Source organism: Melopsittacus undulatus, chromosome 15 (genome assembly GCF_012275295.1).
Source record: "Melopsittacus undulatus isolate bMelUnd1 chromosome 15, bMelUnd1.mat.Z, whole genome shotgun sequence".
Taxonomy (NCBI): Eukaryota; Metazoa; Chordata; class Aves; order Psittaciformes; family Psittaculidae; genus Melopsittacus; species Melopsittacus undulatus.
In genome coordinates this window covers 491,588-506,359 of record NC_047541.1, presented here as the reverse complement: position 1 = coordinate 506,359, position 14,772 = coordinate 491,588, and the positions used below count along the sequence as shown (strand labels likewise).

Sequence of the window (14,772 nt, the reverse complement as noted above, 5' to 3'; positions counted from 1 at the left end):
CCCCCTCCCCGCTCCGCCCGGCTCCGTGTGTGCGTGTGGAGCCGAGCGGAGCCGCCGGCCGTGCCTCGCAGCCCGGGCACCCGCATCCCCCGCCCCGCGGCCGGCCCGGCCATGGAGCGCCGCACCCGGCCCGCAGCCGCCGCCTGAGCACCCCGGGACGCGGAGGGCAGGCAGCGGGCGGGGGCTGCCGAGCCCCGCCGCTGGAGCCACGGGAGCAGCAGCAGCCCACGGAGGGCTCCCCTCGCTCTTCCCCACTCGTTTTTCCTGCCCCTTTCCTCTTCGTTTTCCTTTTTTCCTTCCCTTTTTTTATCCCCCCCTTCCCTTTCCAACCCCCCCCCCCCCCCCCCCCCCCCCCCCCCCCACCGCATTTTTCCGCCCTCCCGGCTCTGCGGCCGTGCTCGCTTCCCGGAGGAAGGCACCGCGCTGCCTCGGAGCCCGAGGAGAGGGGCCCCGCGTCCCACCGAGCCCCAGGGCCCCTGCGGATGTGCGAAGCTCTCCGCCGGCCGCCGGTTCCCAGCCGGGCGCAGCACCTCTTTGTCCTCCCGCACCTACGGCTTTTCAATCCTGATTCCCTTTAAGCAGACCTGAACTTAAAACCACCGGGGTCCGGAAGGGCTTTGGGGTGGGGGGGGAAGGCCCAGCGACGCTGCCAGACCGACCCCTGCCCATTCCTCCTAAGGAACTCTCATGGCTTCACGGCTGCAGACAAGTTGCCGTGCATCTCGGTGGACTATCGGAGTTTGCATCCTGGCGGCCGCGCTCCTACCAGGTGAGCCGCTGCCGGCCGGTCCCCCCGGGAGGCGGTGGGCTCTGCCGGGGCGCTGCGGGGTGCCGGTGGTGGTGGTGGTGGGGAACGGGGTGCGGGTTAGGGGTGGGATCGGCTTTTTGGGGTGCGCGCCCTGGTCTGGAGCAGGTGTGGAAGCATCTGCGGGAGGACGGGAGGGAGTCGGGGCCGGTTCCATCGCTGGCTTGGAAAGGAACAACACGATCGTTTGTTTTGGAAGCAGCTGCAGGCAGTGGGCTCCGGAGTCCTGGGAGCTGAGGCCGTTTGTTTGCTTTTGGATCGAGCAACGTCTAGCGAGGCATAGCAGCCAGGGAGAGGGAGCCACCCGGCTGGGGAATGAGCACAGATGTTTCGGAAGCAGAGAAAGGAAGGGTTTAGCTGTCCAGCATCCCCAAAACCCCCGTTCCCCTCAGCACACACACACTTCCCACGGGCTCTTTTGTGGAAGGGATGGGCTGCTACCGGGTTTTAGACCTTCCTTTCACTGCTTTTGCACTCGGGTGTCTGGTGGTGTCTGAGCCAGCCCTTTGATTCTGATCCATCCCTGGGAAGGAGGAGGTGGGCAAAGGTTTGGATCGCCTCTCCCCGGCTCATTTGACCCACACGGGCGGTTGCAGAGCAGCCCCTGTGTCCCTACCCCAGGGCTCGGTCCTGCCCCGTTTGTTCTGTCCTGCAACACCTCTTTGAAGTAGAAGAGTGACCCACTTTGTAAAGTGCCCTACGGGCGACTCTTCTGCTCCAGTGCAGAATGGGTTAATGCCATCCTGGAGGGCTTTCCGGAATAGGCTGTAGGAGACATGGAAGGGGGACCCTCAGTCTGGGTTTACAGAGCTTGTGAATGAGCTGGGAAATGCAAATAGGACCGGTGTTTGCCTTGTTGGGGCTGAGCTCGTGGTGGCTGGGTCCGGAGTGCTGGTGGCTGACACATGTGCCACCCTGGGTCGGTACCCAGCCTTCTGCAGGGATACGAGGCAGCCTGTGCCTGCAGAAGGAGTGGGATGTGCAGCTGGAGAGAAGCTGCAGTGAAAGCAGGGTGAAATTGCCTCCACTCACCCTCTCATTGGGCTGGGGCAGCATTCTCGAGGAGCAGCCAGGCTGGCTGGGCTGTGACTGAGATGTGGCTGCAGTTAACAAGGTCTGGGCCAAAGGACCGACCATCAGAGCTAATGCCAGGGCCCACGGGTCTCTGGTGCTAGCAAAGACAGAGGTGGTTGCATTCAGTGCATGGGAGATAACAGAGCACAGTGACTCAATGGTCCAGCTAAAATGGATGAGGACAGAGGTGAAATGGCAGGGGGTGTCAGTCCTGAAACCAGGGAGACTGAGATGAAAAAGGTTGAGTGATGAGAAAACAGGTCTGGGTATACCTCTGTATTCCTAGGACAAAGGGATCTGCCCTGCATTACAGAAAGAGGTGATGGAAGGGACAGCCTCAGGCTCTCTGCACTCCTCTGCTTCCAGGCAGGTGCCTGGCTGCGTTCTGGTTCCTCACAAGGAGTCTCACAACTTTCCATGCCATTCTTCACCTGGTCTTCTCTCCTTCTCATCCCTCCACCAAGCAGCCTCCTGCAGGCAATCCTCCCTACAACCCCTGTGAAGGGCATTAGAGCTGCAGTAATGCTGAAGTGACTGTGCTGGGTAAACCAAAAGGGGTTTATGCTCCCTCAGTCCCTCTAGGAATGGCTTTCACCAAGGAGGCATGCAGGCACTGACCCTGGCGCAGCCCGGCATCTCACCTTATGCTGCCAAGAAAGGCTCATTTTCCCCCCCTGCTTCTCCTATTTTTGGCTGTTCTGAAGGCTTTGCTGCCAGCAGTCAGGCAAACTCATCTCCTGCCACTCTGCAGTAGCCTGGTAGTTTGTCTTGCACTGTCCCGCTGACAGCTCTGCCAGGATAAGCCAGTGGTGCATCTAGTGGTACCTTGCCAAGCGAAGGGTACAGCCAGCTCTGCAATGTTCCGGGAAGATAATCCTTCCCGACCCCAATCCATGCTCACCGAGTACCCCGCAGCCTGTGTGGGTGAGACGTGGCTGGACCAGTTTAGTGGTGGATGCACCACACTTGCAGGAACGACTGATCTCATGCTATATATTTACTCGTTCATTTGTGCGCTTAGTTGTCCTGTGGCTGCATCCCAGAGCTGCAGGGAAGGACCAGCACAATGCTGTGCTAGCTGCTGCACAAAGCCACGGCAGCCTGATAGTCCTTACTAAACCACAGGTCTACCATACTGAGGCAGGTAGTTCCTCAAGTTTGCAATGCGTTGGGCCCAAATCAGCTGAGGATATATATACACACACATATATATATACACACACACACACATATATATATAACGAGCCATATGTAAGCTTTGAATCTGTAGCTGTGGACTTTGTTGGAAACTGTGATTTGGTACCTAGCAGCCAAGAAGGATGAGAGGAAGGCAGGAGACACTACCTGCTTTCTGGAAAACCCTTCATGCTCATCTGATCAATGCCATTTCATTTGGTTCCCATCCACGTATGCCGCCTCCCCCTTCTGACAATGTTAGCTTTTTTTTCTGATAAGGAAATAAAACTTCCTTGCTGTAAAAGCTGTAAAAGAGCCCCTTATAAAAATCTGCTTTACAAATTGTCTTTAATGTGATCAGCTCAATCGTCCAGAACGGATTCAATTCAGTGCTCCTGCAGCCTTCCACGCAGATCTGCCTGCCTATCCGCTTGGAACCATTAACCAGGTATCAACTCAGGCTACGGCATTAGGGCTTCAAGATACTGATGTGAGATCCAAGGCAGATCTTTAGAGGTTGAGAACACTTGCAGTTAAATTTATGCTTTCCAAGTCTTCGCAATCTGTCTGTTTATCCCCGCCATGAAACTCGGTATAGCTTGAGATGCAACCAGGCAGAGAAGAGGCATTCATCTTGTGCTTGGTCCTGCATCTGCAGACCTGGGCCTCTGTTTCCAAGCTTTCTGCTCCGTCTGTGGGCAAATTCCTGTCTCCTGTCACTGGGCTACCTCTTGGGCTCTGAGAGGGGCCTGTGAGTCTTGTTTTGCAAAGGGCTTTGAGATCCCCAGCAGGGGAGAGCTGGAGAGGTGTCTGAGCCTTTGACACAGGGTTTTTCCATCACGGTGCTTGAAAGCGGCATTGACTGAGCCCAAGTGACCTGGAGGCCTTGGGTCAAACTTGGCTGCAGCTGGATGGGGGCCTCCTTTTTGGGGAGGTACAACAGCAATCTGGAGTGCTGGCAATAGTCACAGTGTGTCACTGTGGGATCTGGTCCATCTTGTACTCTGGAGCTGCTTTAATGTCCTAACGCAGCCAGAAAGCTGCCAGAGTTGTGTTCAGCCGTTGGGTTAAGTTCTTGGTTGTGATTTTTCCTTTCCCCCACCTATCTCCTCCCAAGCCTCAGAAGCAGCATTGGGCTGTTTCAGGAAGCAGAGGTGCACCTTCTGCTGGCGTTTTCTCATTAAACCTCCCTTGTTGCAGTGGAACCAACCCGCCGAGTTCTAACCTGGTGCGAATTGATGAGCTCATGTATGTGTCAGTGTGGGTGAGGCGACAGGCTGTATCGAGAGCCAGCTCAGCCCACAAGCAGGAGAGTGTCTGCCCCATGGCCAGAGCCAGGGGACGGCTGTGGTTAATGCTGTTTGCTCTCTGAACCGGCAGCGTTAATCAAGCAAGAGCTCCCAGGCCAGTGCACACAGATCCATTTGCAAATGGATGTAAGAAGCAGGGGCATTACCACATCCAGCAGCACTTCTAGCGCGAGGCAAATGCTCAACGTTAGCCGGTGGCTGACAAGATGCTGGTGCTGGTGGAGCCTGGCACATCTCTCTCCTCGTATCACCCCTCCTCTGGGCTGCAGCTGCACCAGCCACAAAGCTAAGTTTAAAGGCAGGCAGCAGGAGGATGCTTTGGGCACCACTCACACCTCGGCTGAATCACGAAGGGAACCAGAAGAGCAGGTTGTCGTGACCTGCTTCCCAGGCCTGCGTTTCCACTGGCACCCCTTGCCCTCTGCTAGCGCTGCTAAGGGTAGGGACAGCCCATCATCGTATGTATGATGCCTGTGAATGCTGCAGGGATGCATTGGTAAGACCTCAGATAGAACAGCCACAATCCTCTCAGAAAAGGCTTGCATCTTGCAACATCATTGCTCGAGGTCGTGATGGCTCTTGCTCAGTCCTTTTAACAGGCCATCAGCAAGGCATATCAGTGCAAAAAGCAGAAACAAATGAGGGAAGGACAAAGGTACTCCCATCTGAGCAACCCCAAGAGATCTTCTTGCTTTCTCAACTACGTCAGATTAAATCAGGGCTGCTCTGATGCAGGGTGAGTTCGAGCCGGCAGCCACTGGAGCTGGGACCCAGTTTGCATTTGAGACACCTCTTGTGTTAATTACCAGAGCTCAGGCATCCCAGCGCAGAGAATTCATTGCTCTGCAGTGAGGGTTCCCTAACCCAGATCATTGTTCCAGGTGAAAATCTGTTTAACTAAGGAATGACACCTCTCATGAGACGCACCTCTCTTTTCCTCCTGCCTGCTGTCGAGATGCAGTTATTCTCCTGGCCTTACACTTTTCTTCACTTCTCCAGTAAAGGTTTAGTCCAGGCTAGGTGGATGCACTTCACCCTTTCAGCACATAGGCACCTACCCTCCCAGCTTGGTTTTCAAGGGGAACCCCTCAGCTCCACAGCAGAAGAGAAGCTATTGCCCAATCTGCTCAAATGCAGAAGTGGCATCCATGGGAGGAAGGACAGTTTCCCCTCTGTGGCAGCCAGACAGGCACCTCTGTGTCCTTCCAGCGTGTCACCGTGCGAGGTTTAAAGTCCTGCTTTTTCAACCCTGTCTATATCACGCATAGAAATGGGAAGCGAAACTTGCCCTTCCCAGCACTCTTGTTATTTTATATGCCCTATGCTGTCATTTCTGTGTGTCCCTGTCTCCACGGGCACCCAAGGAAGTGTGGGGAGTTCAATGCCTTGCTGTCCATTCGCTGTTCCTGGGGCTGGTGCAGCAGGCTGGCATCACGAAAGCTGCGGCAACTCTCAGCTCTGCAGCAATCCCAAAGCAGACAAACAGCAGCTACTGGGCATGAGAGGGGGAGAGTGGGCTTCAGGCCCTTGCTCTTTGCCCAGCCCAGGAGGACAGGGGGTCCCAGGCTAGGGAGGCTGCTTGTGCCTGTATGATACAGGTCTGCAGTAGTGGGGGATAAGGGGAATCTGGCCAGCAGCCTCTTGTCCCTTTGGCATCTCCATGGGATGGATAGGAGGAGCTGACCCACCTTGATGAACTGTCTCTTCATTCCCCCAAGATAAAGCTGTCCCTGCAGGAGGTTTATAATCCTCCTTTGACATTATTTGGTGTGATGCAGGAGGAAAGACTTTCTAAGCACCATTCATCTAACCTCTCTGAGCCAGTTGGAGATTGGTGTGCAGCACTGCTTTCCATCTTCATTTGACCTACAGGTGAGGAGAGCTTGAGGAGCAACAAGATCCATGTGACTCCTCCCTGAAAGAGAAAACACAGGGATGGGGCTTCCGTCCCCCATCCCAGCCCGTTTGCCTTTCTAACTGCAGGAAGTAGCAAAGTGCCTCCATCTGCTCCCAGCCATGCAGGGATGCTACAGAAGGACCTGCAAATCACATCACTGCCTTGAAGCAGCGGCAGGTACCAGATGGACCACCTGGCTATGTGACAGCAGGTACTCCAAGCCTGGTTAGTCAAGAGGACTCTGCCTCCGTCTCTCTTCTCAGCGGTTCTCCCTACCTGGGAAAACCCCATAATCAGACCGAACTGGAGTCTATTTTCCTTTTCCCATGGAAGATCCATTCCTCTCTCTCTGCTAGATCAAGGCATTCAGTGGCATGGCCAGGAGTGACAGAGGGTCCATGCAGCTCACAGCCAGTGGCTAACATCCAGCGTTTCTGCTCTGGTGACAGGCGAGAGCCGTTCCCAGCACAAAGGCCCATCTGTGTGGGAGATGAGGGGGCTGGAGCTGAGCGCTGTGTGGCCACCTGAGAGCAAAACCAGCCTTGTTCTCTGTGTGAGGCTACAGACATGGATCAGAACAGGCTGCTGCAGTGGAGAGTCTGTATCATGGGAATGCTTAGGTGGACAGTGGATTTCATCTGCCCTTATAGATATCTGCTTTTTGTAGTGAGCATCCCACAGGTGGCAAAACCAGGTTTCATTTCTGATACCCTCTGGACTGAGGGGGAGAAGCTTTTCCTTTAGCATTTTCATTGTTCTAGGAAGGGCAGCCCAAGGGATCAGTCTGAGGGCAGAGTTCTGTCTATGGGCTCAGGGTCTAATGTAAAGTAGGCTGGTGGGACTCAAGCAGAGGTCTGTAATTAAAGGCTGTTGTGCTGAGCATCCTAGCAAAGCCAGGGGTTACAAACAGTCCGTGATGGACAGAAGCCATAGACCTAGTGGAGAGTTTAATACGATGAACAAGGTTTACTGGGTGGCACAATCAGAGGGCTGCATAGTTTGAGGAGAAAGGTCAGGGTTTCTGTCACTGTCTTCTTCAGGTTTCTGTGTAGAGCAGCTTGATACGCAATGGTTATACTGGCTTGTGAGAGACATTGTGGCACAGGGCAGAGGAGAGCAGCAAGAGATGATGAACCTTGCCCTGTCCTTGCAAATGAACAAGCTGAGCCTACACTCTCGGGCTGTGTGAGTTATCAGCACAGTGTGGATTCATAACTTAACCCCTGACCCAAACCCGTGGCCCTGATGGAGCCTTCCACTGCCTTCAAACATCTCTTCATCCTCCCACTGGGCTGGGACCAGAAAGAGACTGTCCCAGTGTCTCATTGTTGCTACAGCCTCAGCTTTCTTACACCCACTGCACCAGAGACTGATGAGTGCTATTGCCCATCAATGTGAATGCTGGGGGAGCTCAAGGGTGTTCACTGCTGGCAGCACATTCAAATCCATACAAAGCCTGCAGTCAGGTCTGTGTTGTTTTCACTGGAGAGCTAAGCTGCATCAAGCAATGGCTGCTTTTTTCTTAGGGAAAGGCATCTAATGGGCTTTACTCTTTGACTTTTCTTGGCCTTCATAATCAGCACTGAGACCCCTTGTAGGCAAACCCGGAGTCACATTCCCACCAGAGCGGTTGTGCTGATGGCCTTCCTAGCCTGGGGGTGCCAAAACTGGAGGAAATGGATGGATAATCAAAGTCAGTTTGAGGGCTGGAAGTAGGCACAAAGAGGAGGATCACCCCTGTTCCAGGGAGGCTGCAGCACACAGTGTGTCCTTGCTGCTCTTGCCTGTGTCACTTAGCCATTTGGGAAGCAATGTTGTTTTAAGGGCCAGAGCAGGGCAGCAGGTAGTGATTTGGTGATGTACAGCAGAGACAGCTGCACAAGTTGTTCATTACTGAGCCTATTCATGCTCTTCCCTCATCAGCTTGCACTATCGCAGTGGCTGGGGACCGAGCCACAGGAAGGGGTATCTCCTGGCTGCAGAGGAGAACCAAAACTGTGCCCATGTATGGTCATTAGGATCAGGGATGTGTTGCATAGCAGCATCCTTGCCATGCTGTAATTTGTATCAGCTGCCACAGTTTCCATGGGATACAGGACCCCTCTTGGCTCTGCAGGCAGTGCTGCTGTCTGTGCACTGCACCCCACAGCTGGATGCACTGGAGCTCTGTGGATTTCACTCGGGAAGGATGAGTTCGTTCATGTGTACCAAGGGGCTGAGACTTCGGTGGTAGGTGCTGAAGAAAGGGGCAGCCCAGGATCCACAGCTACAGGACATCTATTGTCACAGTGTCAAAGCCAAGTGCTGTGCTTGTGTCATGTTGATGAAGCACATGGTGTCTTACGAAAGGCTTTAGAAAAGGCTCCTTGCTTTTCTCTTTGAGGCCATGGTTATGAAAGATGCTCATGTGCACCAACACGTGAATCAACATGTATGTACCGGAGAGCCACTTCTGTCCTGGTGCTTGCCCTGTGCAGGCATTCCCACCCTGCTGCTAGTGCTCCCCTCTCCCTGGGCTGGTATTGCTTTCCTGCTGTCTCCTATAGGGAAACAGGGAGAGGAGGATGAGGATGAGGAGATCTGCTGCTATTGCTTGTGGCATCTTCAGCAGCCCCTCTTACCCAGGATGCAAGACACAGAGCAGCATCAATGGCCTTCTGACTGCAGGGCTCAACGGCTGGGGCAGCCTCTGAGCATCATCAGTGTGCTGAAATGGAGGAGAGGGTTTGAGGGAGGCCAGGAGCTTTGTGTGCAAGTTGAATGAACAGACTTTTACTAGTGCTGCAGCTGAGCTTACCAAACCTATCTCATGTGCTTGGGTTCAGAAAGAACCCAGAGAAAGTGGGGGAGGACTTACTGGGATCTCCTTGCAGAGGGAATGATTACAGTGTGCTCTGATCTTTAGAGGCGGCTTGTTTGGGGATTTGCTTGATGCTCTGATTCCTAATGGGTGTGCTCATGCATCCCTTTGATACGAGCTGAATAGGATCCTTTTGGGAAGATAACAGCAGTCCTGGTAAGGGGTGGGAGGGATGGGAGGGGGAGAGGCTTGCACAGAGCACAGCTTGTAAAAGGAGGAATGTTCTCAGTGTGTGAGGATCTGGGAGGGAGTTAGGAGCAGGATGGAGTTTAGCAGGAGGAAAGCTGCAGGGGTTCTAGGGGAAGGCAGTTTATCTGTGGGTCCCCTAGGACCCCTTAGAGAGCAAGGCTGAGAACTCTCACATCATTACACCTCCTATGGCAGGCTGTTGCTGTGCAGCATCCATCAGCCTGTGGTCGGTCAATGATCATCAGTAGGTGACTGTCAAAACCATATCCCACCCCACTCCCTGCCCTGCACAGGGAAGGGAGCACGAACCAGCTGCAGGAGCAATGGAGCATCAGGAAGGAAAACTGTCCTGGTGCATGGACTTCCCCACCCCAAAGCCCAGGTGCCCTTGCCATGCAGAACGGTAGGGACACGCTGCTCCAGAGGGCAAAGCACACGTGAGGCTCTGCTCTGGCTCTAAGTCCAGGGCCACGTCCTTCATTGACATCCTATGCCCTGGTGTCCCATCCCTCCTGTGTCTGGTTCCCAGCTCGGGCTCCTGACCCAGCAGACCAGACTGCTGTTCCCATGAGGGTGCTGCTGTTGTCTCATCTCCTATGGGATGCTATCCCAGACACCAGTAAGCAGGGACAGTGCAGAAGTCCCCACTCAGGAATCAGAGGAGCTGCTTTGCATTCGCTGCTGATTCAGTTGGGAACTGAACTAGCAATTTGCCAGGGAAGGAACCTTTATCCCTTGTCTCCCCCCAGTCCTTGTGGGAGTTTGGTTTCCCAGCCCACACCAGAACGATGGGGCTGGTATTTCCAGCTATTCCGCTATGGAAAGAAAACCCCTTCTTTCTTTCTGGGCATGGCAGGAACAGTGCACCCTGGTTTTTAAATACCCATTTCGCCTGTGGTGTAAATACTAAAATGTGGTTTTGCTCCCCCCATCTCTCCTGGAGCTTAAAAATAGTGCTGGCCTGGGGAGGTGCATCTTTCAGTGAGGTTTGTAACGGCTGCTATCAAGGGATGTGGAAAATGAGCCTCCCTCTGCCCCATCCGGCTGGCACCTTCCAACAATTGATGTCCTTTATTTGCGTGAGCCCTGCGAATCCTCAGAGGCTGCGTTTCCACCCAAGCACTCGAATTATGTGAGTTTTGTTTATGGGCAGCTGAGGAGGTCCAGGCTGCGATCCTTCTTCCGCCTGGGTAATTCAGCCCTGCCTTACTGCCTTGTGGTAATGATCCACAAATCACAGATGCGGTATCTATCACCTGCTATGTATCACCCCAGCTCCGAGCCTTTGGAGCTGGTGTGAGCAGGACGTGCACGGCCTCTTGCTTGGCAGAGCTGCTGCAAACAGGCGGGGAGCAGTGAGGATGAGGAGGGCAGGGGGTTGTGAGTCAGCAGCTGGAGAGCTCACTGTGGCAGGGACTTGTGCACAGCACAGAGATCCTGACCAAGCTGAAGCCTTTAGATGCTATCTCAGCTTTGCTTGTGCTAGGGCTAAGCAAGAAGTAGGCAGCTTCCTATGTGAGCACAATTCCTGTCCAGACACCCAGCCAGCGTCCAGCTGTGCAGTCAGTCTGTGCCTGCCTCTGGTCTCTGCACCTCCTAACCACAGGATGTGCTCCACCAGCACCCCTCCGCCTCCATCTTTGTGTCAGTCTCCATCCTATCTGTTAACCTGCTTGTCAAAGGCCTTCCAGAGAGTTTTGGCAGTGGGGGTCTCTTTTTCCACCCTATGGCAAAGCGTCCCAGCCCCAGTGTGATCCACAGGAATCCATAGTCTCTGCAAGCCATGTGGTTGCCAGTGCCTCTGCTCCCGTCACGCTCCATGATAAAGAGAGAGCAAGAGGGATTTTGATTACATTATGACAAGCAACAGAGAGATGGAGTGAAAGCTGCAGTCTGCCTATTGTAATTCCAATTAGCAGGGGTAATGTGGCCAAAGCCTGACGGCTGTATTGAACCAAACTTTGTATGGGGAGAACCTATAATGCAGCTTTCAAAGGTCCCTGGGGCATGGGGCCGAGCACATGTACAGCAGTGGGGCAGGAGAGAAGAAAGGCCTGTTTATAATGGACCACATGAACAGGCAACTGCATCTCCCCATCTGAAATCCCAGAGTCCGCCTGGTAGCTAAGCTCTCTCTAAGGCTGGATTTGCCTCAAAATCTGGGCTGCAAAATCCCATTGAACGCGTTAGGACTTCTACCTGCAGTGCTGAAGCAGGTCTTGGTGTGCACGTGGAATGAGCTTGTCACGACTCACTAGACAGAAGGTACCCAGGTAAAGTGAACCAGTGGTGATCTCCCTGCTAGGGAACAAAAGGCCAGGGCTGCATGGGAAGCAGGGAGGAAGGGGGAGTTTCCCTCTTGCACTTCAAGGCAGCTCCTCAAGGTCAGAGCAGAGGCAGGCTGGCAGAGGCTATGGGCAGGCTGCTTGTGCAGATGCTGTCTCAGCTGTACCCTTTCCATGGCTAAGGGGAGGACTCCAATTTGCAGGTTTGCTGCTATTGATCTGAGACCTTTCACCAGCTCTGAGCTCACTTTGGAAATGAAAGGCTTAAGTAATTATTTTTAGGTATATAGATGGTTTTGTATCCTTGACATCCCGATCGCTGCCGTGCCTGTGGAGTACCCTACAGCTCCTCCCTGGAAGTGGGAATATCTGCTGCCTCACACTGACTGCTACCAGGAGTGAATCAGCTTTTACTTCAAGGGAAAGAATGGCCTGGAGGTGATGGCAAAGGCAGGCTGAGCTCAGAAGGGCTGGCATCATTTCTTGGCTTTGCCACAAGCTCCCTGGAATATCCTTGGCCAGCTCGCTTCACCTCTGTGTGCCTTTCCTTGTCAAAAGCAGTCCCTCTCCTTCTCTGCTCATATTGCCCTGTGTCCGCGGGGCGCCTTGCACAACTGATCTTGCTGACGTTACTTTATACAGGCAGGAGCCCATTTGCAATGCATAGGGAAAGATGACTCCCCTTTATTTTGTCATTTTTCATAGCGGGCAGGAGCCAACAGCTGGTTCAGAAGACAAGGAATTGTTTTCCATAGATCCACACACACATATTCTGTCAGTGCAAACACTGGGCCCAGTTTCTGCCTGCTCTGGGTGGGTGATGGGTGGGTGCAAATCATGGGAATAGGTGATGGTCCCCTGGTTTCCCTGCCTGGTTTAATTCAAAGGCAGGACAAGGCTGTAAATGCTGAGGCTGGCAGGATGGCAGCGTGCTGGGGACAGTAATTGAAGTCTTTAGGTATCTGCAGGGTGTTTTGCTTTTGCCACCAATATCCTGCGAGCAACTGTTGTAACACCGGAGTTGCCCCATTGTAGGATGCAGATTACAGACATACTCTGCCTGTTGCATGAACAAGCGTTTCACAAGCTCCGTGGTCCATCCGTAAGAGGGGGCAGGTAGCAATGCAAACCCGGGCCCTATGAACCATGCAACTTGTTCCACGTGTGAGCCATCACATGGTATTGATTATAGTTGCCTCAGACAGCAGATGGATTTAAACAAGTGTCTTCATGCTGTAAAAGCTTTCTAGTCTATCTCCCGGGTAGATTACAATTTTAGCCATATGCAAGAGTCTATGGCATTCCAAGGGTGGGGGGAACCTTCCCTAGGAAGTTCCCACAACAAGTCATTTCTGTGGCCAGAGATGCAAGACGCATTGAACAGGAGAAAGAAGGTTCCTATCCAAGCTCTCTGGCAGCTTGGAGCTGGAACATGGTAGCTCAGTGTAAAAGCAACTCAGCAACTGCCTGCATTGGAGTCTGCATCACCCTCCTGTCCCATTGTGCCCCAGCAAATGGGGCTGGCAGTGCTTTAGACTGGATGAGTTATTACAAAACCCTGGTTAGAACAGAGTGAGAGATGGAGGGTTTAAAGTTCAATAATTGTTAATTATTACCCAAGCTTCCCATGGGACTTGCTGGGAAAAAGACGTGCCTCTCTCTTGCAGAGGTGCTCCGTGGAACATTAGTCTCTGTCCTGGCCATGCTGAGTCCTTTCACTCTGCCTCCTTTCTGCCTCCACTGGGATTAATAAAGAGCTGCTGGAGAGCTTCTTATCTAGAGCTGAATAATGTTGGTAATACAGGGAGGGGAGGCAGCTTTGATCCGGGAAAGAGAGCAGAGGGAAAGCAAGAGATGGGCTATTGGGGCAGGGGGAGGGTGTGGGCCGGGTTGAGCGTGGGAAGCAGGCACGGCTCCGGCACCCAACCTGTTCTGCAGAGAAGAGATGTGGGTTTCCAGGGCTGGGGAAGAAAGGGCTGAACCCAGATGTGAGCAGAGAACATCTGTGAAACCCCCTCTGAAGGAGAGGAAGTGCAGAACAGGGGTGCTGCGGACACCCCCTGCATCCGCATCCGCACCAGGATGCTCAGCAGCTTCCCACGGGTCCAGCATCTCCTGCCTCCCTCCCCTCACCAGCACAAGTGGCCGCATCCAAGCTGGCACCAGTGGGAGCCCGCAGGCGAAGGGCCACACCTGAGAGGCAGGATGGGCTCTTCTCACGGGTGTGGGCTGGGAGCCGGTTGGGCCGGGCTGGGCCCCCGAGGCCAGTATCTGTGAGCATGCCAGGGAAAGGGAGCAGCTTGGCTCCTTGGAGCAGGGAGAAGGATGGGGTTTAGAGCCCCACATGCTCAGTTCTCACCCTAGGACAACTGCTTTGTGTCCTCAGCTTCTTCTGGTCCCTAAGCCCTTGAAACATGGGATGAACCAATCCCATGGGCGAGAAAAACGGCTGCAAAGACTGGTCCAGAGAGCCTTAACTTGTCTGGAGCTAAAGCAAGTTGTGTTAATGGTGGTAACAGCTCCAAAACTGGCTCTGGAGGGTTTATAATGGACCATTGAGTCCAATACTCCAATGAGTGTTGCTTTGGGGTTTTCAGGAGAGAATGGGCCTGAGCAGTTGAGACAGCCTGTGCTAGGAGCTGAGGTTCCCAAAGGAAAAGTCGCTTCTTTAGCTTTTAATTTCTTGCAGTGATGTTCCCTGGCATCTTTAACCTGTGTTTCCCCATAGAGAGTCCTTTGCCTTTACAGGTCCGGGCAGCCGTGTAGTCTTTGAAGTGTGGTTTCACACTTGCTGCTTTCCCCCATAGTGCAACCAGCTATGGGGCTGACCACACCAAGCTCCCTATGAGAGAAGAGGTCTGTGCCCCTGCGAAATCCCTTCTTCTCTCTGGGTCCTCCTCTCAAATGCTCCAGAGTCATGGATGCCTCCAGCAGAGCTCAGATGTTGTTTGTCTGCTCCAAAGCCCCACACCATGGCCCCACACGGCCAGGCTTGAGAGCTAAATCCACAAGGAGATTAGTGGCTGAGATTTATCTTCACCCACCCCGGTCCTCAGCCCTGGTCTGCTCGGATGAATCCATCTGGGAGACACAGCGAGGCTGTGGCAGTTGAGCCCTGTGTCTGCTCACTTCACAGATGGACAGGTCTGGACCCCACGCTTGCCTGTTGTGTGATC

The 14,772-nt window shown here is 53.7% G+C and overlaps 1 protein-coding gene across 1 annotated transcript in view; it reads left to right on the top strand.

Annotated features, from left to right (window-relative positions):
• Positions 1-363: 363 nt before the first annotated feature.
• LOC101870925 (nectin-1) overlaps positions 364-14,772 on the top strand; it is a 56,156-nt gene continuing 41,747 nt past the window's right edge. The window contains exon 1 of the mRNA XM_005142639.3: positions 364-769. Within this exon, the coding sequence (XP_005142696.1) occupies positions 688-769 (82 nt within the window). The 5' untranslated portion in view covers positions 364-687. The remainder of the gene's footprint in view (positions 770-14,772) is intronic.